The 21,398-nt window shown below is 36.6% G+C and overlaps 4 protein-coding genes across 5 annotated transcripts in view; all 4 read left to right on the top strand.

Annotated features, from left to right (window-relative positions):
- LOC104265838 (mucin-2-like) overlaps positions 1–1,899 on the top strand; it is a 3,619-nt gene extending 1,720 nt beyond the window's left edge. The window contains exon 2 of the mRNA XM_026835096.1: positions 7–1,899. Within this exon, the coding sequence (XP_026690897.1) occupies positions 7–1,520 (1,514 nt within the window). The 3' untranslated portion in view covers positions 1,521–1,899. The remainder of the gene's footprint in view (positions 1–6) is intronic.
- Positions 1,900–1,991: 92 nt separating this feature from the next.
- Positions 1,992–6,086, top strand: LOC101242308 (delta-like protein B). Of its 2 annotated transcripts, none has more exons than XM_018812622.2 (6): positions 1,992–2,160; positions 2,745–2,864; positions 3,313–3,441; positions 3,784–3,897; positions 4,472–4,768; positions 5,234–6,086. In XM_018812622.2, the coding sequence occupies exons 1-6, from the start codon at positions 2,106–2,108 to the stop codon at positions 5,404–5,406; spliced, it is 888 nt and encodes a 295-aa protein (XP_018668167.1). In that variant the 5' UTR covers positions 1,992–2,105; the 3' UTR covers positions 5,407–6,086. The 2 variants fall into 2 exon arrangements, with proteins under 2 accessions (XP_018668167.1, XP_026690837.1); XM_026835036.1 differs by having other exon boundaries at positions 4,472–4,774.
- A 317-nt stretch (positions 6,087–6,403) lies between these two features.
- On the top strand, positions 6,404–8,557 carry LOC100184210 (lens fiber membrane intrinsic protein-like). Its single transcript, XM_002125020.2, has 3 exons — positions 6,404–7,021; positions 7,621–7,773; positions 8,206–8,557. The coding sequence occupies exons 1-3, from the start codon at positions 6,856–6,858 to the stop codon at positions 8,361–8,363; spliced, it is 477 nt and encodes a 158-aa protein (XP_002125056.1). The 5' UTR covers positions 6,404–6,855; the 3' UTR covers positions 8,364–8,557.
- A 3,635-nt stretch (positions 8,558–12,192) lies between these two features.
- On the top strand, positions 12,193–21,365 carry LOC100186588 (agrin-like). Its single transcript, XM_018812593.1, has 12 exons — positions 12,193–12,333; positions 13,822–14,028; positions 14,336–14,512; positions 15,042–15,209; positions 15,498–15,635; positions 15,770–15,850; positions 16,426–16,581; positions 17,343–17,477; positions 18,248–18,555; positions 19,103–19,294; positions 19,887–19,967; positions 20,117–21,365. Exons 1-12 carry the CDS (start codon positions 12,222–12,224, stop codon positions 20,648–20,650), a joined length of 2,289 nt encoding a protein of 762 aa, XP_018668138.1. The 5' UTR covers positions 12,193–12,221; the 3' UTR covers positions 20,651–21,365.
- The last annotated feature ends 33 nt before the right edge of the window (positions 21,366–21,398 follow it).

Here is a 21,398-nt window from a genome sequence, read left to right as displayed (position 1 = left end):
TTTCAGAAGTAACAACAGAAATAAGTACAACCGATTCCACTCTTTCAGAAGTAACAACAGAAATAACTACAACCGATTCCACTGTAGCAGAAGTAACAACAGAAATAACTACAACCGATTCCACTATAGCAGATGAAACGACAGAAATAACTACAACCGATTCCGCTGTTTCAGAATTAACAACAGAAATAACTACAACCGATTCCACTGTTTCAGAAGAAAAAACAAAAATAACTACAACGGCTTTTACTGTAAACACAAAAATAAGTACAACCGATTCCACTCTTTCAGAAGTAACAACAGAAATAACTACAACTGATTACACTGTAGCAGAAGAAACAACAGAAATAACTACAACCGATTTCACTGTTTCAGAAGTAACAACAGAAATAACTACAACCGATTCCACTATAGCAGATGAAACGACAGAAATAACTACAACCGATTCCACTGTTTCAGAATTAACAACAGAAATAACTACAACCGATTCCACTGTTTCAGAAGAAAAAACAAAAATAACTACAACGGCTTTTACTGTGGCAGAAGAAACAACAGAAATAACAACAACCGATTCCACTGTTTCAGAAGTAACAACAGAAATAACAACAACCGGTTCTACACCTACAGTCACAACAGATGAAGCAACTACATACGCAGCAGTGCCTTTTGTTGCAACAGTCACTAACATAATGAATACAACTACAACTAATTCCACTTCCCCGGGATTACCAACATCATCAGCCAGTTCTATTGTACCACTACCAATAACAGGAACTTTGCCAACAAAATCGGCTTTCACAGAAGTATCATCCGAAACAGCAAGAACCGATTCCATGATAACAGAAGTAACCACAGAAACTTTAACAACTAAATTGACAACAACAGAAATTCCGACAACTGAACCTACAACAACAGAAATTCCGACAACTAAATTTACAACAACAGAAATTCCGACAACTGAACTTACAACAACAAAAATTCCGACAACTAAATTTACAACAACAGAAACTCCAACAACTGTATTCACAACAACAAAAGCCAGTTCTAGCGAACGACTATCAACATTATCTACAATGGAATCAACAAAAGCTTTACAAAAAACAACAGTAACCTCAAAACCAATAACAAGTGTTTTACAAGCGACCAGCACAACTTCTAGTCAGGCAGCACAAAATTCATCCGCCATTGTTACTATTGACGTCAACCAAACCGGCACGCCTACTCTTCCATCTAACCATTCAATAACTTCATTAAATACAACCGACCCGCCTTCGCTAACAACAACATCTTTAAATCCGACCAGCAATGCATTCACATTACCTCCGGTGGCAATTGGGGCCATTTGTGGCGGCGTTCTTGTTTTAATTCTTTCCGCTTACCTTCTGCACAGATACATTAGGCACCGTCGGTCGAAAAGGTTCGACGTATCTGATGTCGAAATCAACCTCAAAGCTTTCCCGCCAATAAACTTACTCAATGTACCTCCCGGTGCGCATACTACCACTACATATCTAAAGTAATAACACTATCTACGTAAAAAGTCAGAGCTGTTGAATATGTACCCAAATAATTGCACCACACTTAGTGTAGTTACTGTTTTAAAATCATGTTATTACAGTGTTAATTTTTTTGCTTGTGATTTCTAGTATTTTTGTATGTTGAAACGCACTTGTCTTACGAATGTGTAATGTATAACTGCAACTTCTAGCACATATAATATCCCCTATTTCCTAATCGTGTTTTTATCACTTACAAACGCTCTTTTTAGAGTCATAAGCATACGGTTATATAAAATCGTAAATATTCTTTGTTAAAAAAAGAAAATGATGAGAACACATCTACCCTAATAACTGTCTACAATAAAAACCAGGAATTTAACTGCAATAAATCGTCAGATACTTTGGTTATATTGTTTATTTAGAACTTCCTAATGAAGCTTCGAAACTAAGTGACGTAAACGGAGATGATGTGACTCTTCTATGATGGTCAGACTTTCGTAATACTTTTTTCACGCATTCTGACAAACACTGTTATTATTATTGGAACGAGTACAAATACTTCAGAAGTTATAATATAGTTTAGTGTTGCTTATCATCATATAAAGGATGTTTGGAAAGTTGTTGCTAATTGCTTTATTTGTTGGATCGGTTTCGGCACAAAGTAAGGCAATTATATTTTAAATATTGGTATGGATAAGACGGGCATTTGTTTTAAATTAAATATGCCACCCGTGTTTATATAATTACACGTCTTTTTTTGCTTCATTTAGTAAACGTAGCTTTTTTCTACGCATTAGTTTTAGTAGTGATGGTCAAGGTAGCTTGCAGTAATGTGAACGTTTGGGTTTAAACAGCATAGCTACAGCCGTGTGCTATCACTTCAGTATACTATGGTGTTATCGTGTATTATGGCGTACTTCATACATAGTGGTAATATAGATTGTAGTTCATTGTAAGCCATATTCTAGATAAAAACATATAAGAGTTAATATAGGGAAAGTATTGAGGATTTGTTTTATTTATATTGATACATTCTAGGTAAACAAATGTAAGATGCTTTTAGCCCTTTACATATAGACCTAATGGTATACAACACTTCTATAGGCACACTTTCGTTTCAGTTACATAAGTGATTTGGCTTAGTTAAAAAACTCAATATAATTTATACTGCTCTAGGTTCAGCCACCACCCTTTTATTGGACAATTTTCCTTTAGTAGTTTTACCCTATATTCGTGTTTTTATAGCATACAACTCCTGTTATCCAAACCCGTGCAACAGAACAGCGTTCTGCAGTTACGATTATGCTGCTGGTGGATATACGTGTACATGCCGAGATGGTTATATAGCAAATGGTACCACGTGCGGTAAGTGAGCAATTATTCTAATCGCAACAATCTCACATGTTAAACAAATTACATTTTAAAGGATTTTATGTTATAATAGGGTGAAGAAGGACGTAACACCTTTTCATTCTATTTTCTCGCAGTGGTTATTTTTTCGCAGTAGGCAGTAAACAAAAAGATCATTAAAAAAATTATAAAATTGTATCCTCACGACTTTTATATACCGTATTTAATTGTTTAAAAACCGATCAGGGTATTTAAATATTATCTGCTAAGGGTGTCCAATCTTCCCACATCCTACTATATAACTTATTTCTTTTGAGGTTTACCAATAACTTACGTACCAGCAAATTACTACTTGACAACATTGGACCAGAAGGATTTTGTGTAAAACGAACGTGTAACATATTATACTATGTACATTCAATTTGTTTGATATAAGTTTTGAAATAAATAACATTTATTACAGTCAACGTCTGCACCCCTGGAAATCCATGCAAGAGATATAATGCATACTGCACATCAGACTTTAACAGAAGACATCGGGTTTGCAGATGCCGATATGGATTTGTTAAGAATAACGGTTCCGAATTCTGTCGTGAGTAGTAACTTACTATCAAATATAGTTTATTTGGTTAGCTATGAAAAACCTATATAAAAACGTTTACTTTTCAGACTTCAATTGTATATGAACTCGCATTGGATTCATATTATATGATGCGAAACAGTTTGGTGTTTGCATATGAATAAAGCAGCACCACAAAAAAGAGAACATTTGTCATATAACATAGAACATGCTTACATTATCACTACATATTATAGTTTACATAAAAACAAGACACGTATATATATATGTACATATCACACCGAGTTGTTTTGCTAATTTAACAGTAAAATTGATATCTAATTTATTTTAAATTCTGTTTCCTGTCTCTTTCAGAAAACCCATGCGATCTTAAACCGTGCGATAAAAATGCATACTGCGACCGCTACAGATCTCATGATCGACGCTGCTCGTGTAATACTGGTTTTGTTGGGAACGGACTTGAATGCTGTAAGTGTCTCAAATCCGAAAAATCATACCAAAAAAAGCAAATTTGTTTTTATATTTTCTAAACTAAAAATGTTATTTTTATGCCTATTTAAGCTGTACGAATTTTCGTAAAATTAGAAGAGAAACTGACAGAGTGCCATTATAATGTGTTGTAAAATCCGCACTGGTCTGTAGACACTGGCTGTGACCTACTAGCTTTTGATCAAACCGGTTATGCGTAATCAGCATTTCAGTCTGTCTCACCACTCCAAGTTGTGTATAGTGGGGTGGGGGAAGATGGGACACCTTTTCATTATATTTCCTCGTCCCATTTGGTAGTAAACAAAAAAAAAGAATTATAAAACCATATTCTCACGATTTTCATATAGACCGTTGTCAATTGTTTAAAATACGATCAGGATATTTGGATATTATGCGCTAAAGATGTCCCATTTCCCCCCACCCTACTATATATACAGTGAATTTACAGTTCAGATGGTAAACAGCGGCAATAGTACGTATTCGGGTAACCAATAGAACGTGGAAGCAAACATAGAACCACCAGAGTTAGTAACTTTTATCACAATTGTTTTAGTTCGCCCACCCAAGTGCATGGGACTTGGAACAAGTTGGTCGCCATTTTACAACCGTGACTTTCCGACGGGCGCATGCGACTGTGAAACGTTCGCATACGCCCGTGTGGATTACCCGAAAACGATCTGTGCAAATCCAATCAACGTAGATGTTGTTGATGCAGTGACCAATCTAGATTATCGAGTGAATAAGCAAGTGGTGACTGTTAACACAGCATTGGAGAAAGGTTTTACTTGTTTTAACCGAGACCAGAAAAACAACACATTTTGCCGAGATTACAAAATCAGATATTGCTGCAGTAAAAGTACGGTGTTTTACCATTTAGAAATTAACACATTTCGAAAACTTTTTTTAGCCTATATCTTTTTGTTATGCAGATAACTAATTGTACTTACAGTCTATGGTTAAAACACTGTAGATTTCCGTCGCCGTGGCTTAGTGGTTAGCGCGCCTGCCTGTAATCCAGAGGTAATGCGTTCGAGGCTCGACGTTTCTAGGCTCGACCATTGTGGGCGTATGTGTCCTTGGGCAAGACACTTAACGAAAATTGCTCCAACCTAGTTGTCACTAATGAGTTGTCCAAATTATCAGCAATACATAAAAATGAAAAAATCCAAAAAAATCACCCACAAAGTAGCATACATGGTATAACTCGTAAGCTGGCACGAGGTGTTAAACCCGTGTTATAACGACTGTCGTTTTCGGCCACGCGAGGATAAAGTAAGTTACATTCACTCAAAATTCAACATATTTTTTTCTTCAGAAATTGTCCATTATCAACAGCCCAAGTACAAGAATTTAATACCAATCCTAGTGCCAGCCGCATGCGTGCTTGGAATTGGACTTATAGTTGGTGGAGTGTTGTTCTACCGTAGTTATAAGAGAAAAAGACCCAGTCCACAAACCGAACAACATATATTGCAAAATGTTTTCTAAACGATTGTGACGCGAAGTCACATATATTTTGTACGTTCTGTTACTAGTACAACTTTAAACACTTTTTGAACTTAAGTTATTTTTTATTAATAGTGGGGTTGGGGGAGATGAGACTCCTTTTTAATCTATTTTTTCCCATTTGGTAATTAACAAAGAACGTTCAAAGAATTATAAAACCGTATCCTTACGACTCCCATATGGATCGTTGCTATTTGCTCAAAACACGACCGGGATATTTGGATATTATGTGCTAAAGGTGTCCCATATTTCCCCTCCCTACTATATATATGATTACATAGATTTCGTACGCTCTATTTCCACTGCAAACATAAACTTATTGCCTCTTTTGAATTTTCATCATTAAGTAACCGACCAAAAGTATTGACAACGCTGGGTTAGGTTATACTTACACCGCTAACGTTTATTTTATGTCGTAATATTTCAATATATATTGACATACTCTTCAACTAATGTAAGTGATTGAATTTACACATATGAAGCATGCGGTTTTTAAAGTGTTAGTTGGCCTTGGCTGTCAATTCCATCCCCACTTATGATATAAAGTGCCGCTTTAGAGGTGTAATTTGTAAGTTTAAACTAATAAGTTGTTGTTTTATGGGTATTCGCATTAAGTTAATATTTCACTACTTCGCTTAAAACAAAACCGACTTAGCTTTATATATTTGTGTTAATATAGTAGGGTAATGGAAGATTAGACACCTTTTCACGTCACATTATATTTTCTCGTTCCATTTGGTAGTAAACAAAGAACATTCAAAGAATTATAAAACCATATCCCCACGACTCCCATGAACCGTTGTTAATTGTTTAAAAAACCATCAATATATTTGAATATTATGTGCTAAAGGTGTCCCATCTTCCCCAACCCTACTTTATGTTAAAACTATACGCCATTATGTTTAGTCGTATAGTTACTTAAGTGAAGAAACGACAAGTTTTATAACGAACAGTGTATATACTGCAGCCATAGATAGAGCTTATACATATACAGGTTTAAACAATATACCAGCAAATACCAACTCGAGTATAAAATGTATTATTTTGCTGCATTACTTTTAGATAGTGTCATCAGTTTTTGATTTTTGATTAGTTTGATGAAATCGTATTTACTTAAACCGGGATAGGTTGTGTTTGACCAGGAACGTGTGTGATGGTCGGGCAATATTAAGAATAAGTGTTTCTTTTCAATAAGCGCACATGTTTGTCCCACGACGTGTCTTCGCCGTAAATCTTTCAGCATTTCGAAAATGCTTCGCTACAAGTCGTAAATGAAACTCACGGTAGAAAAATGTGCTTTTGATAAAGCCGCGTTTTTGAATCTTATTTTTTTATGCGTTTTTTATCTGTTCCGAGTCAGCTGCCATTGTGGTAACGTTAATGTTTTAACACAGTGTTATTATACATCAGTTTTCAACCGCTTTTTTAGCCATGAAACATTACTTTGGTTTCGTTTTATTTCCTGGCGGCACGATTTCACTTTTTCTAGCTGTGACGTCACTGGCAACTGCTGATTGGGTAAATTCTGGAACTGTTTCGATGACGTCGTTTGGCTTGTGGCAAGAATGCGTCGACTACACTTGCTTTACGTTGACTGGTAAGTTTATAATGTTGCGGAATTTCTATATTTTAGTTCGAGTCGATCAAGGGTATCCAATTGACCCCAAGATGTGGCTTAAGTTTTATAGTAGGGTGAGGGGAACGGTATATTTTTAACACGTAATATCCAAATATTTTGATCGTGTTTCAAATATTTAACAATGGTCTCTGGGAGTTGAGAGGATACAGTTTTATAATTCTTTGAATGTTCTTTGTTTACCATTAATCTGAGTCTAGAAAATAGAAGAAAAATGTGTCTTATCTTTCCCCACTCTATAAACAGTTGTGTATTTTGATTCCGTCAGATAGATACTAAAATATTAAATTTATTTTAAATATAGTATAGTAAGGTGGGGTAAGATGGGACAAGTGTTCATTCTTTTTTCTCGTCTAATTTGGTAGTAAACAAATGGTGTTCTAAAAATCATAAAACCCCATCCTTATACGACTTCCATTGAGCGCTGTTAGCTAGTTAAAACAAGAAAATATTGTGTGCTTAAGGCGTCCCATCTTACCCCACTGTACTATATGATTAAATATCAATGATCATTTAAAGCATACTGTTGTTTTGTTTATATTATATCCCCTTAAATACAGACGTTCCTTCGTACCTCAACGCAGTTCGAGCTTTTCTAATAACTAGCTGTGTAACTTCGGTCGCCTCAGCTATTTTGTCCTTGGCGATTTCAGTTGGTAGCAAACCAAGAACTGCAGTGGACGCTAGCATGATGTTGACATACCTCGCATCAAGTAATCATAACGTTGCTTTAATTTTAATTGAAAATTTCCCAACATTTTCTTTATTAATATTAATTCAGTAAATATATTTTGTTTACTGTACCAAATGGGACGAGAGAAGCGAGTGGAAACATGTCCCATCTCACTGCGGCACTATATAACAATTTTGAGTGAAGCTTTGAATTAACTTCACATGAACATGTACTGTGTATAATACAAATCCCCATCAATTAGCCCTATCCCTTTCGCTATTTCAGATTTCCGCATTAAGTGATAATTGCAATATATCTTTATCTTGCCACAGTATCACCTTCCATACGTTTTGACAACAAATTTTGAATTTGTTTAACGATTTCATGAGCTGAAACCAATGTACAAATACATACAGTCTTATTTTGCACCGGCAAAGTCAGTTTGACCCTGATTCACCTTTTGTATTTACAGCTATCCTCCTGGCGACCGGTATGGTGGTGTACACGGTCGAACAACCTCTTCCATACCCGACCAGATACGGCTATTCGTTCGTTCTAGGTTGGCTTGCAGTTGCCTTATGCTTCGTATGCAGCACGGTCGGGATATTTGCTGTAATAAAATCAAGGTGAAAAGTATTACAAAACGAAAGAACGAAGGGTCTCGGTTTTCATTGGCCTTTTTTCTTTGATCATTTCCACCTGGTCGTTAAGGTGGTTTGGCGGATACTTTGTTTACATTGCGTGTTTTACGATGTTTAATAGAACAACACGACGTCTTTCGTAGTCAATTTAAGTGCCAACATTAGGAGTGCTTAACCGTTTATTGCATATATTATATATTGTACCTAAATTAAAATTGTTATTAAATCTAGCAAGCCTCTTGATCTGCACGTGGAAATTTTTAGGTCTTATTTCTAGGTATATAAGTTGAAAATAGGTTCTGCTTATCCCCAGGCCATCATATACATGTCGAAGGCCTGTAAATTTAAAAACAAATCTTGCCCACGAAAACCCATATTCGGGCATAGTAACCGATAGGAAATTTTTAGCCGCAAATGATTCACAAAGGTATGAGAAATCCCATTCCTATTCCGTGAGTAGGGTGGGGGAAGATGGGACAATTTTCATTATATTTTTCGTTTCATTTGGCAGTAAACACAGAATATTCAAAGAATCATAATACCGTATCCTCACGACTTCCATAGACCGTTGGAAATTATTTAAAACGTGATCAGGTCATTTGGCTATTATGTGTTAAAGGTGTCCCATCTTCTCCCACAGTACTCTATACCAACCTGATTTCAAAAAAGATAGAGTAAAGTTAACGTTTTGCAGACGATTTAGGTTGTGGAAAGCCGCATAATGCCTTAGCATGAGTTTGTTGCTGCGTGAATTGGTCACGCTTGACTCAGTTCAATATCGAAGCGCGATCTGCGTTTGAGTTTTGCTCGCGTGCTGACTGTAGCGCTCATTGGTATGCAGGTCTTACAGGGAAGTAGAGTGTTAGGGCAGTGTTTAAGACTCGTGAGCTGTGTAGTAAGGTGTAAGTAAGCAATCAGACTGTTTGAATAGTTTTGGCGCATCATGTTGAACAATGCTATTAGATTACAAGACTGTATAATTCAAATTATCAAACTTGGTTCGGTAAAATGATATTAATGTATTTTAATATATAGTCATATAGTACTGTGGCAGAAGATGGGACATTTTTAGCACGTAATATCCAAAATCCTGATCGTGTTTTAAACAATTAACAACGATATATTAAGCCTGTTCGGTAAAGTTATGTTAAAGTTTTTAATAGGTAGTTATATAAGAATGTGACGGACGATATTTCACCATCTGTGGCTCATTTTATTACGCTACATATTTTACCTGCGCAAACCCCATAAAACGTTTTTAATTAAGATGTATATGTCATGTTACTACCGCGGTTTTGTTAGCCATGCGGTCCCGGGTTCAAGTCCCTGTCATGGAGGTCTACAGGTCGTAAGTGACAGCCGTCTTTTTGCCTCAGATTTCGCCTCTGGCCAACGCGTTAGCGGAGATCTGCCTTAGATTAGTTTTAACTTCGCAAAATGTAACTTGCTGGAGGACAGCCAGCTGCTAGTGTTGGTACAATATGGTTGGGAAAGTGAGAGTCGATTTATTTTCGATTTTCTGGTTTGCGGGAATTAACTTATCGGTTGATTGGATTATTTATGCGAGCGGTTTAGTACGCCTACTATAAGGCATTCGCAGAAAATGGGGTAAACTGAGACGATCCATCAAACCCTTTCCTATATATAGGGTGTAAACAAATATAAAGGCTGCTGGTGGGTTTTGTCAAGTGCGCTCTTCATTTTAAAGCGATGAGACCGCAGCAGAAGTGGTTTAGCCAAGTAATGATGACATATGATAATATGAGTGGATACATTATTATGTGTGAGCAGGTTAGAACGTATAATTTAGTCAAGTGCTCATATATTGAGTATAGTGATGTTTATGTACCGCAAGTTTGGTATTTTGAGCTAACTTAACTTTAACCTAACGTTGATGCCAGCAGTCACAGTGAAGGATAAGTAAAAAGAATGGCATTCTTCAAGAACTATTTCGAGACATGAGCAGAAGGATAGTGGTGAACAATACACAGAAAATCGGCTCAGCTTATTCGCTGTTTCGTAAATTGAGAATAGTCGTCGTCTTATCTCTTCCCCATAAACCAGAGTTTAAAACGGATGTTATTTGGCGGAGAATAAAGTCTGGATGCTGCTTGTTCCGTGTCGCAGCCAAATAAGGGCTAGAGGATTGATCAGGCACACATGAATGTTTACAACAGCCCATGTCGCATAAGCGCTCTGGGCGAGATTGCCTTCTTGGCACTGTTTACGCTCGCATTTTGTAATTGAGACGGTTGCGAAGCAGATTTGAGGTTCTGTCGATATTTAATCGATACCTGTTTCGCTGGAGAAAAGTATTTCAGCAAGGCAGGTGTTTGTTTTGACAGGAGGACTTGACGCAATATGGTTAGGGGACGGGGTGGAGAATGTATAGAAATAAACAAAATCGTGCTTCGTTAATTCGGCACCTCGTTTCCACTTTTATGAACAATCGTTACAGTGAGTGCACCTCTAGCGTTTGTTTACATGTTGCTGAAATTACGCTTATCATTTGGATAGTTGCCAGTGTAGGCTCCGTTGTGTAATATCGGTTTTTACCGCAAGTCGAAAACTCGGGTTCAAGCCCTTTTAATGGGAAATTAACCCAGAACCGAATCACCGCAGAAAATAAATCCATTTTTCTGCTACACTGCCTAAGAATGCGAGAGTTTGATAGCGTATTTTTAACTCTTTTAAATTGCGGAGTATATTATCTGTCACCTCTGTGCGGTGGGCCATAATATTGTTCTCCATATACCTGAGTATTATAGCGGTAATTTACATTCCTTTTAAATTTGGGTACACGACGTTTTAAAACATAGGATAATATCAATGTTGGCGAAATAAAGGCGGGAAATCAAAAGCAGGCGAACCTCGTTCAGTGAAGCGGTCTCTTGCTGGCGTATGTCTTAATTTATACTCCACCTACGTTAGCGGTTATTGCATACCAGGAATTTTGTTGAATAGCGCAATGAAAACCCCTGCCCAGACCGTATTTAAACTTCCACGATGCGCATTATTAATAAAGCTTCTCGAAGACGACAGATTTGCCTGAAAGTAAACGGACATTGCAATTCTCTATAAATCTCATCTGTCAGTCTGTCCCAGAAGTGCCCAAAGCGACGCCAAATTTAGTTCAACTTCTTGTAGTTTTAGAGAGGGTATGGTGTATTTTAAGCAGTTTATGTAGCAGACGGCACTATATTTACCTCTGCAGGAGCTCAGATGATTTTAATTAGAAATTGCGGGCAACGGATTTTGGGCAACAACGCCGCAGGTTACGAGCATCATAACCAAAGTTGAGCTCACCATTAAATCGGGAGTTTTCAACAGCGGTTGTCTTTGTTTGCGCCTTTTGTATCATAAGTTCAAAATCATATTGCCATCAGCCAGCGATACTAACAAAAGCTACTTAAATATACATTATACGTGACTTTGTCACAACGCGAAACGATTATGTGAAAAGGAATTTTTCAAGAGATCTTGCGAAATTTTCTGTGTAAACGATGTACTGCATTTTTTTAAATGTTATATCGTCTGTAAGTTTCGTGGTTTAGTAATAAAACATATAGTAGGGTGGGGAAGATAGGACACCTTTGGCACAGAATATTTAAACATCGTAATCGTGTTTTAAACAATAAACAACTGTCTATATGAGAGTCGTAAGGATACTGTATTATAATTCTTTGAATGTTTTTTGTTTACTACTAAATGCGACAAGAAAAGAGAATAAAAAGGTGTCCCATCTTTCCCCACCTTACTATATGACTAACAGTCTGCATGTATATGTTTTAAATTTAAAATCTCTTGTTTTTAGGTGTTATTCTTTTTCATGTAATTATACGCCTTCATGATATTTAAAATGCTGAAAACTATTTGCTTGCGCCAGAACGGAAACAGAATTTTACGAACCCTAGTTATTATGACGTCAACAATCATCTGCACCTGTCACCGAGTTAGGGGTAAGTTGGGTTTAAAGATGTCACAACCCCCGCCGTGACGTCACGAGATGGTTGTTTGTAGGCAGACGAACCCAGCAATGGTCTATATTTAGTTTTAGGGCCAGGGTAGTGGTAAATAAAGTGCGTCAAAGTGATTGATTTGATTGAGTTGCATCGAATTGGAGCTTAAATGGTTTTCGTGTACGTACAACATGCTATGAAATACACATTAATCAGCGTCGCCGTGAAAACAGGTCGGTCCCGTTTACGAATCATGGGGATATCTGGTTACGTACCCCAGCCGCATAATTTCATTATTGACTCCGCGCGACCGCGAGCATGACGGATTTCACGCTTGGTTGGCAGATATTTGGAATTACGTCGCAAAATGTGACACGTAATGTGAATTTTAGAATTCGGAGTTCGACAACCGCTATAAATAATGCGTTGTATTTGATTCAAAATGTAAATTCGCGATTTTTGACCAAAATATTTAATGTAGCGGCTCTTTCTACCAAGCAAAATGTATAACATATAAATTGGTATTTTATTTAACCAATGTTTTCTACCGCACGGAAAGTCTTTACCAAGGTGATATACATATTGTATTCGTATGGTCGGTGTAATACAGTTCATGTTTCATTTTCCGTCCCATTTGATAATAAATTAAGAAAACCAAAAAATTTAACCGTATATGCTGACTACCCTTAAATAGCTTTGTTAATATTTAAAATCACGATTAGGAAACATGGAGTAACGGCACTAATCTTACCCTACAGTACGATAAATCAATTCATTTATTCACTCCTATATGTTTCTTATTAATAAGGTTAAGATTCCTTAAGTGTTAGCATTAGTGATAAGACATACATGGACCACACGCTAAGGCCATAACCTTGTCTGTATACTAGACCTCCCACCATTAACAACACGACAAGTTTACCATATCTTGTCCCAACACTCCGTGATTAAATTCGTTTCACTAACGAATTTGTATTAGCGGTGTGTAATCTGAGCGCGATCACATACTAAAGGCGTGGTATTGGGGCTTGTATATTTGCGGATTTTTTTTAGACTTAATGACGGCGCAGAAATATTCGAAAACAGTGAATCATGAAACATGCCGTGAATCACGTTCACCGCTCTGCTTTATTAATATATAATGAAGATAGACATTTTGCGCAAAGTAGGGGGGTGGACGCAATTTATATTAGGATGGGGGAAGATAGGACACATTTGGCACATAATACGATTTTATGAATATTTAAATTTTCTTTGTTTACTACCAAATTGAATGAAAAAATAGAAGGAAAAGCTGTCTCATTTTCACAAACAATTTTTTATGTTAAATTATTTTCAAGTTAAACTTCGAATAGAAACAAAAGTTTTGTAAAGACATGTTCCGTACAGTGGGGGAAGTTTGTTATATTTGTACTAGTGCAATGTATTTGTTTTAAAGTTACAGTGACCGGAAAGATTGAATGAATTTCATTCATTTAAAACTCGCAGGAACCCCATATACGTCGATAGTCAGCGATGCTGCAAGAACAGAAACATGTTGGTGGAACTCGCTGGAACCAGCTGCATCATTCGATAAGCACGAGATGTGTGATTCGTCCACGAATTGTAGATATGGGGGTATCTGTTGGTCGAGCAGGTCTGACGTATCCGTACCACAAGGTCACCGGAGGTCACACAGAGGAACTTCACCCCATGGTAAGGGTTTGTTACTTATAGTTATTTGTGAAAAATGTGTTTATCGTACTGTATATGATTTAAAGATGGGTATCGTTAGCGCATAATATGTCGTATATATCCTAATCGTGTTTTCACAAGTAATAACGCTCTCTTTTAGAGTTGTGAGGATATACGGTTACATAGTTTAGAACAAAAAATGTTATTTGTTTACTCCCAAATGGGACAATAAAAGAAAATGAAATTATATTCCATCTTACCCCAACCTACCAAATGTAGTTTTATAAATTACGAAGTTCGGTAATGATCGTTAATTTTCTATTTTCAGTTGTTTGTAGATGTACGATGCATTGTCAATCACTCTCCGGTGGGGTAGGAACACACCCCGATAGCTTGGTTTGTGGTTCGGATGGGCGAACGTATAATAATGAATGTCAGCTGAGATTAGCAGCGTGCAGATGCCAATTCCCAATCACTGTATTTAAAGTTGGAGCATGCGAAAGAGGTGCGTGTTTAAGGGTTGGCAATTAAGGCAGTAAAAACATTACTAAATATCCAATTAAAAAAAACAACAAAAACAATAAATATCCAAATATCCTGATCGTGTTTTTAAACAGTTTACAACGGTCCATGAAAGTCGTGAGAATGCGGTTTTATAATTCTTTAAATGTTCTTCATTTACTACCATGGATCGAAAAAATAGAATGAAAAGGTGTCCCATCTTCCCCCATCCTACTATAAAATTTACCAGAAACTTACGTTGCTGATTAGATGCGTTTATAATTACCACTAGTACAACTACTTGCCACTACTATTTAAACTGCCTATAAATGAAATCTAAATCTTGCTACTTTTATTTTTAACTTTTCTAATCAAGTAATTGCTGCTTTACGGCGAACGCACTTTAGCACAACCAATTAAAGAACAATTCGCAAGCTTGCGTGAACTTCCTTACCCACAGCAGCTCACGGCACTTCAGATTTAAAAACACCAGGCTTAGTTATTGTGGTTGAATTAACCATAACGTCTGTCAGGTTCTTCACCGCATATGACCCCGAGCGCTCGACCCCATGACCTTTCCACTGATGCGGGTTCGGGGTCAGGCTCTGACGTCATTGATATTTGTAGTGGCGGAGTCACGTGTCGTTTTGGAGCCGTGTGTGACGTAGACGCAGAGGAAGGACCTTGTCTTTGTACGACAGGTATATATGAAGTTCCATACTTTGAATTTGATTCGACTGTGTAAAATATCTTCGTCACAGGATCTAGGATTTAGGGATGACGTGGACCACTACACTAACACTTTATAGTATACTTATATATATATAGGGAAGAATGAATATCTGTTAAACATTTTTATGTCAATCTCACAATTTATTAGAAAACCCAAAACGTAACACTGTGTTAAAGTAATTGCTGTTAAATGTCTTTTAAACGCCGAACTACAGAGTGCCCGAAAAAAAATTATTGAAATATGGTATTTATTTCAGTATGCGACATGCCTGCATACACAGTGTGTGGAACAGATGGGAGAAGTTACTACAACGAATGTTATCTTAGAGATGCGACTTGTCAAGAACAAAGAGAGATTGAAGTAGAGCATGTCGGTCGATGCCAAACCACTGAAGGTATATCATCAAGTCGAGCTTAACGTAGACCACTATACACCTGTATGCTATCGCAACAAAACAGAGATAGTTCGTAGTACTCATGTCAAGAGTTCTTTTATACTATAGTATACACTGCTCCGCGTGTATTTCAGGTTCACATCCAGTCGGCGAACCCGAAACGGGTTCTGGGTACGATTCGGAAATCTCAATTTGCAACGCTTTGAACTGCGCAGGTAAGCTTGAAACACTGTATGGGATTAGACTGTAAGGTGATAGGAGCACTCAAAAGTGTATTGCGCTTCCAGTGGCTCTTATTGTACAGCGTGTATAATGTCCGTAAATCTGTGTATCAAGTTAATTTTCCCATGTCTGATGATAAACCCATAAAAGGCAGTTTTATTTTATTTTATTATAAGTATGCGAGTCCATGTCAAATCAAAACGTCAACCTTATTATAGTCGAATTAACACAGGCTAAAATTTATTAAAATGTTGTTTAATATAAATGTGTATAGTACTGTGGGGAAAGATGGGACACCTTCAGCATGCTATATCCAAATATTCTCATCGTGTTTTGAACAACTAAATACGATTAAGGAAGTCGTGAAAATACAGTTTTATAATTCTTTGAATGTTATTTGTTTTCTACGAAATGGGATAAGAAAATAGAAAGAAAAGGTGTCCCATTTTCCCTCACCCTAATATATATATACATACCCTGACAGTACACGTTGAAAAACGTTTGCACGAATCTACCCTGTTAAGTAATAATGCATATTCGTAAGTCAACCATTACATTACCTTACAAGGCGAAGTCTTAAACCCGTTGTGTGGAAGCGATGGAATAAACTACCCAACGTTATGTTCTATGCGAGTTGCTTCGTGCAAGCAGCAAAAAGTAATCACGATGCGAAATACTGGATATTGCATTGAGCCTGGTACTGAAGAAATTGTGACAAAACCAGGTTATTACTACCTACTTTGCATATAAACTTATGGGGGCCCAACCTGGTCAAAATACAACAAGAAAAAAGGCATTTTATGCATTAAGTTGCATTATTTTTATATTACAAGTTGTATTATTTTTAGATCTTAATCTCACAAAAAAATAATTTTACCCTACAACTTGAATTAATTTTACGTTACAACTTGAATTATTTTTACGCTACGACTTGAATTAATTTTACGTTACGACTTGAATTATTTTTACGTTACAACTTGAATTAAATTTACGTTACAACTTGAATTAATTTTACGTTACAACTTGAATTATTTTTACGTTACAACTTGAATTATTTTTACGCTACGACTTGAATTATTTTTGCGTTACGACTTGAATTATTTTTACGTTACGACTTGAATTATTTTTACGTTACGACTTGAATTATTTTTACGTTACGGCTTAAATTAAATTTACGTTACGACTTGAATTAAATTTACGCTACGACTTGAAATATTTTTACGCTACGACTTGAATTATTTTTACGTTACGACTTGAATTATTTTTACGCTATGACTTGAATTAATTTTATATCCGGTAAAATCGCTCATGCGTTTCAAAACTCCATTGTCAGTCTATGACGTCATAGTAGCCGCTATTACGGATCACAATGCATACAATTTTAACGTATCTGTGTTTAGAGAGATATTTAGATATCATGTGCTAAAGGTGTCCCATATTTCCCCACCATACTATATATTTTAACATTCTTTGTTTTGGATATAGAAAATGATAAACATGATGAAGTTGCGAAGAAGAAACCACACGACCCTTGTGAAAACATCTATTGTCTTCAAGGTGTTTGTGTTCCAATAGGAACTGATGATTTCGAATGTTCATGCGAACATCTTTGTTCTAAAGGTAAAGATTTTCCTTTTACGATATATCTAATCAAATATGAAATTATGTGTAGTTAAACTGTAATAAGGTAGTGAATGGGTTTAACCAACGTCGGTCTGTATAACAACTTTTGGTCCAACTACTGCTAAATGACCCTATTATAATCTAAATTCCAGATTCACTGTGTCATCTATGCCTTGCCTTGTAGGTCTAAAGCATATGAATAGGAAACTACTGTGAGTGCTGGGACATCATGATATATAAAACTGCACTAAATAATTAAAGTATAGTAGGGTGGGAGAGATGGGACACCTTTAGCACATAATATTTAAATATTCTGATCGTGTTTTAAACAATTACTAACGGTCAATGGGAGTCGTGGACATATAGTTTTATAATTTGTTGAATGTTCTTTGTTTACTACTAAACGGGGCGAGAAAATAGAGGTAAAAGGTGTCCCATCTTTCCACACCTTACTATATATGGACGTGGGCGTCACACCTTTAGCAACTAAAGTCAAAATATCCTGATCGCGTTTAGCAATTAACAACGGCATACTGGGGTCGTAAGAATGTTCTTTGTTTACTACCAAATTGGTTGAAAAAAGAAAATAAAAAAGTATCCCATCTTCCCCTACCCTACTATATCGAATGTAATTACAGAAGGAGTAGTTTTAAATATATTGTTTTAGCGATTTTACGGCCGCAAAAACGTAGGTGCTTACCACCGATAAAGGATTGTAGTTTTACGATGTTATCATTGTAAAATTTACATTCGCCACTTTTATGCAGAAGCGGTCTCTAGCCAAACATCCATAGCGCACATCAGTGGAATATCGTTACGTCAGCTCTACAATATGATGCCGGATATCAAGGATCAACTCTTTGTCGAAGACACGCGGCAAATCCAGACCGAAACGACTACCACCACCACACCGACAACAACGACTTCAATTCCCGCCGATGAACCAGAAATTCTCGATGAGCCGATTATAATGTCGTTAGATGGCGTAAAAGAGCTCAAGGAGTTGCGCGTCAAGCCAGGGAGATCACAAGGCCTTTACAGAACAGCCAGCTTTGACATTATTGGAACACCACGCGTATGTCCTTATTTTGCAACATATTTTAGCTTTGTTTTTTCTTGTATTTTGTAGGGTGGGGGAAGAAAGCACTCCCTTTCACTGCCATATTCTCACGACTGTTATAGACTGTTCTTAATTGTTTAAAATACCATCAGGTTATTTGGATATTGTTTGCCAAAGTTGTCCCATCTTCCCCACATTACTTTATGTACAGAACTTTCTGATCAATTTCACTGCAAACATTACAGCCCATTTGACAGCACACATAAAATCGTGTTATACATAAGGTTGGCATGTTTGTATTAAGACTCGTATGCCTAATTAGTAGGAGTATATATTAAAACCATCTTTTCAGTTTCTCCGGTATATAAAGCTAATTTTTATTCCAACGTTTCGTCTGTTATTTAGCAATACTTTATCATGGTTTATTAAACGTTGCAATAAATTAGCTTCTTATAAACCAGACAGTAAAAAATACTATTTATAATATGCATACTAGTAGAAGTAACAAAATGTTTTTATCAAAACTATCCCTAAATGGTCATACGTTACTAAAATTTGTTAGGGGAACAAAAGACGCAGACGTCACAGAACTGATCGTCAACGTAATCGCGAGAGACGTCGTTTCAGGAGATCTGTTATTTTTGACGAGACCTCATCTTATGTAAACGAAACAGTGTGTGGTACAGATGGTAAAACGTACAGTGATGAATGTCAGATGCGAGTGACTGCTTGCTACGCAAAGAAAATAGTAAAGGTATTCATTTACTTATAATCGTTTGAGTAATATGTTTACCGAATGTATGAAACTCTGTGATTGTATAATTCACTTAAATGAATGAATGTGACATTACTTTATCCTCGCGTGGCCGATGAACGGGTGTTCTGTTTCATACACCTCGTTCCAACTTACTTAGTTATGTATAGTGGAGTGGGGAAGATGGGACACCTTTAGCACACAATATCCAAATAGTCTTATCAGGTTTTAAAAACTAACAACGATGTATGCGAGTCGAAAGGATACGGTTTTATAATTCTTTGAATGTTCTTTGTTAACTACCAAATGGGACGAGAAAATAAAATGAAAAGGTGTCCCATCTTCCCCCACCTTACTATACTATGCTACTTCGTGACTGATTATTTTTCCATTTTTTATGTATGGCTGATAATTTGGACAACCCCTTAGTGACCGCTGGGTTGAAGCCATTGCGCCCCAATGGTAGCAGCGTCGAGCCTTCAAGCCGTCCCCTCTGGATTGCAGACACGCGCCCTAACCACTTTGCCACGGCGCTGGACATTCACACATTTTATTGTAGTTATTATTATTTACATATCATCCTTTAATTTAGATAAGAAAAATTGGTGCATGTCCTTACATTGTTAAAAAGATGAAACACAAACAAAAAAGTGAAACGAAATTGAACGCACCGGTAAGTGAAAGTTAAGATCTGATGTGCGAATTAAAAACCCTTAAATGTTATGTTCAATACTTAGAGTAGTAAAAATTATCAATTAATTAAAGTGTTAAAATGGCATTGTAACTTCTTTAACATGTCTGTATTGTATGATTTCATTTTAGACAACCTCTCGTCCGACCGTTACCACCACCACTGTACACACAACAACCACCACCCCTACCAGCACAAGTACTTTAGCGGATACAACGTCCAATTCCACACTTTCTGCTATAATATCAACAAGCAAGCTAGACAGAGAGGCGACTGACGCCACGCCACAGCAGCAGAGGCCACGCCACACAGTTCCGTCAAATATTTCGACCAACGGAAGTTTTGAACAAGTAAGCGCAACAGCGCCCTCTGATAGTAACGAATCTGTGGAAGAACTACCGGAAGGTGGCGTAGAAGAGAATCTTGAAAGTCGAGATAAATGGCAGAAAGAGTTTAAAGAAGAACCTCAAGTTTCTGAGGCTCACATATTAGAATACTCATGGTTAATAGCAATAGCAGCGATACTTTACATTGCAACGGTAGCACTGGTGGTTGGATTATGCTGCAAACATTACAGAATAAAACAACAAAACAAAAAGAATCAGGAAGACAATCCAGAAGCTGAATCTTTGAATAACACCGAAACCAGTGGTGGCCTTGAGTAACTTTCCAGACAACATTTTTTATCGTTTTTAATTTGTTTTCAATTGTAGTAGGTTGGAGTAAGATGTTTTTAATATCTTTCATCGTCCACTTTGTGGTAAACAAAGATTTTTATGGAACTATAAAGCAGTTTTCTCGTGACTCTAAAAAGCCCTTTTTAATTGTTAAATTTGCGATTACAAAACATTAGACATTATGTTCTAATGGTATATTCATTTTACCCCACAGTACTATAAATACAGGTCGAGTTAGCACTTACAAATAATTAGTCCACGCTGTTTTACGACGCCGATATATTGCTTATTCCTACGTTTCACGTCGTTGTTTTTTTGCTTTTGTATTCTAGAATTATCCTAATAGCTATTTGTTGCATATTCTTCTATATTTCCCTAGGTATAAAGAAAAAATATTTGCCCAATATTTAGCTCAAGGTTTAGTTTTTAATATCCCTGCTTTTAAAGTTGTGTTACATGTTCCAATTTTTCTGTCCACGCATTCAACAGTATTAGATACTTTTTATCCGTGCATATATCAAATACGTTTATTTTGCCATGTATTCGGCTTTAAACTTAACACCTATAGTCGTTACAGTTAAGTTGCAAGGTGAAATTTGACGCCGATATACGTGTGTTGTGTTTTATTGATGCTATTTTTGTTATTCTTGCCTTACCGTGAATCACTAACAAGGTTCAACGAAAAGTATTTTCTTTCATCTGATCTCACTGGATTTTTGAGGCTTTAGAGTTTTTC

The sequence above is a fragment of the Ciona intestinalis genome, chromosome 7 (assembly GCF_000224145.3).
Source record: "Ciona intestinalis chromosome 7, KH, whole genome shotgun sequence".
Taxonomy (NCBI): Eukaryota; Metazoa; Chordata; class Ascidiacea; order Phlebobranchia; family Cionidae; genus Ciona; species Ciona intestinalis.
Note: the sequence above shows the minus strand (reverse complement) of the source record. Positions and strands in the feature narration are given on the sequence as shown.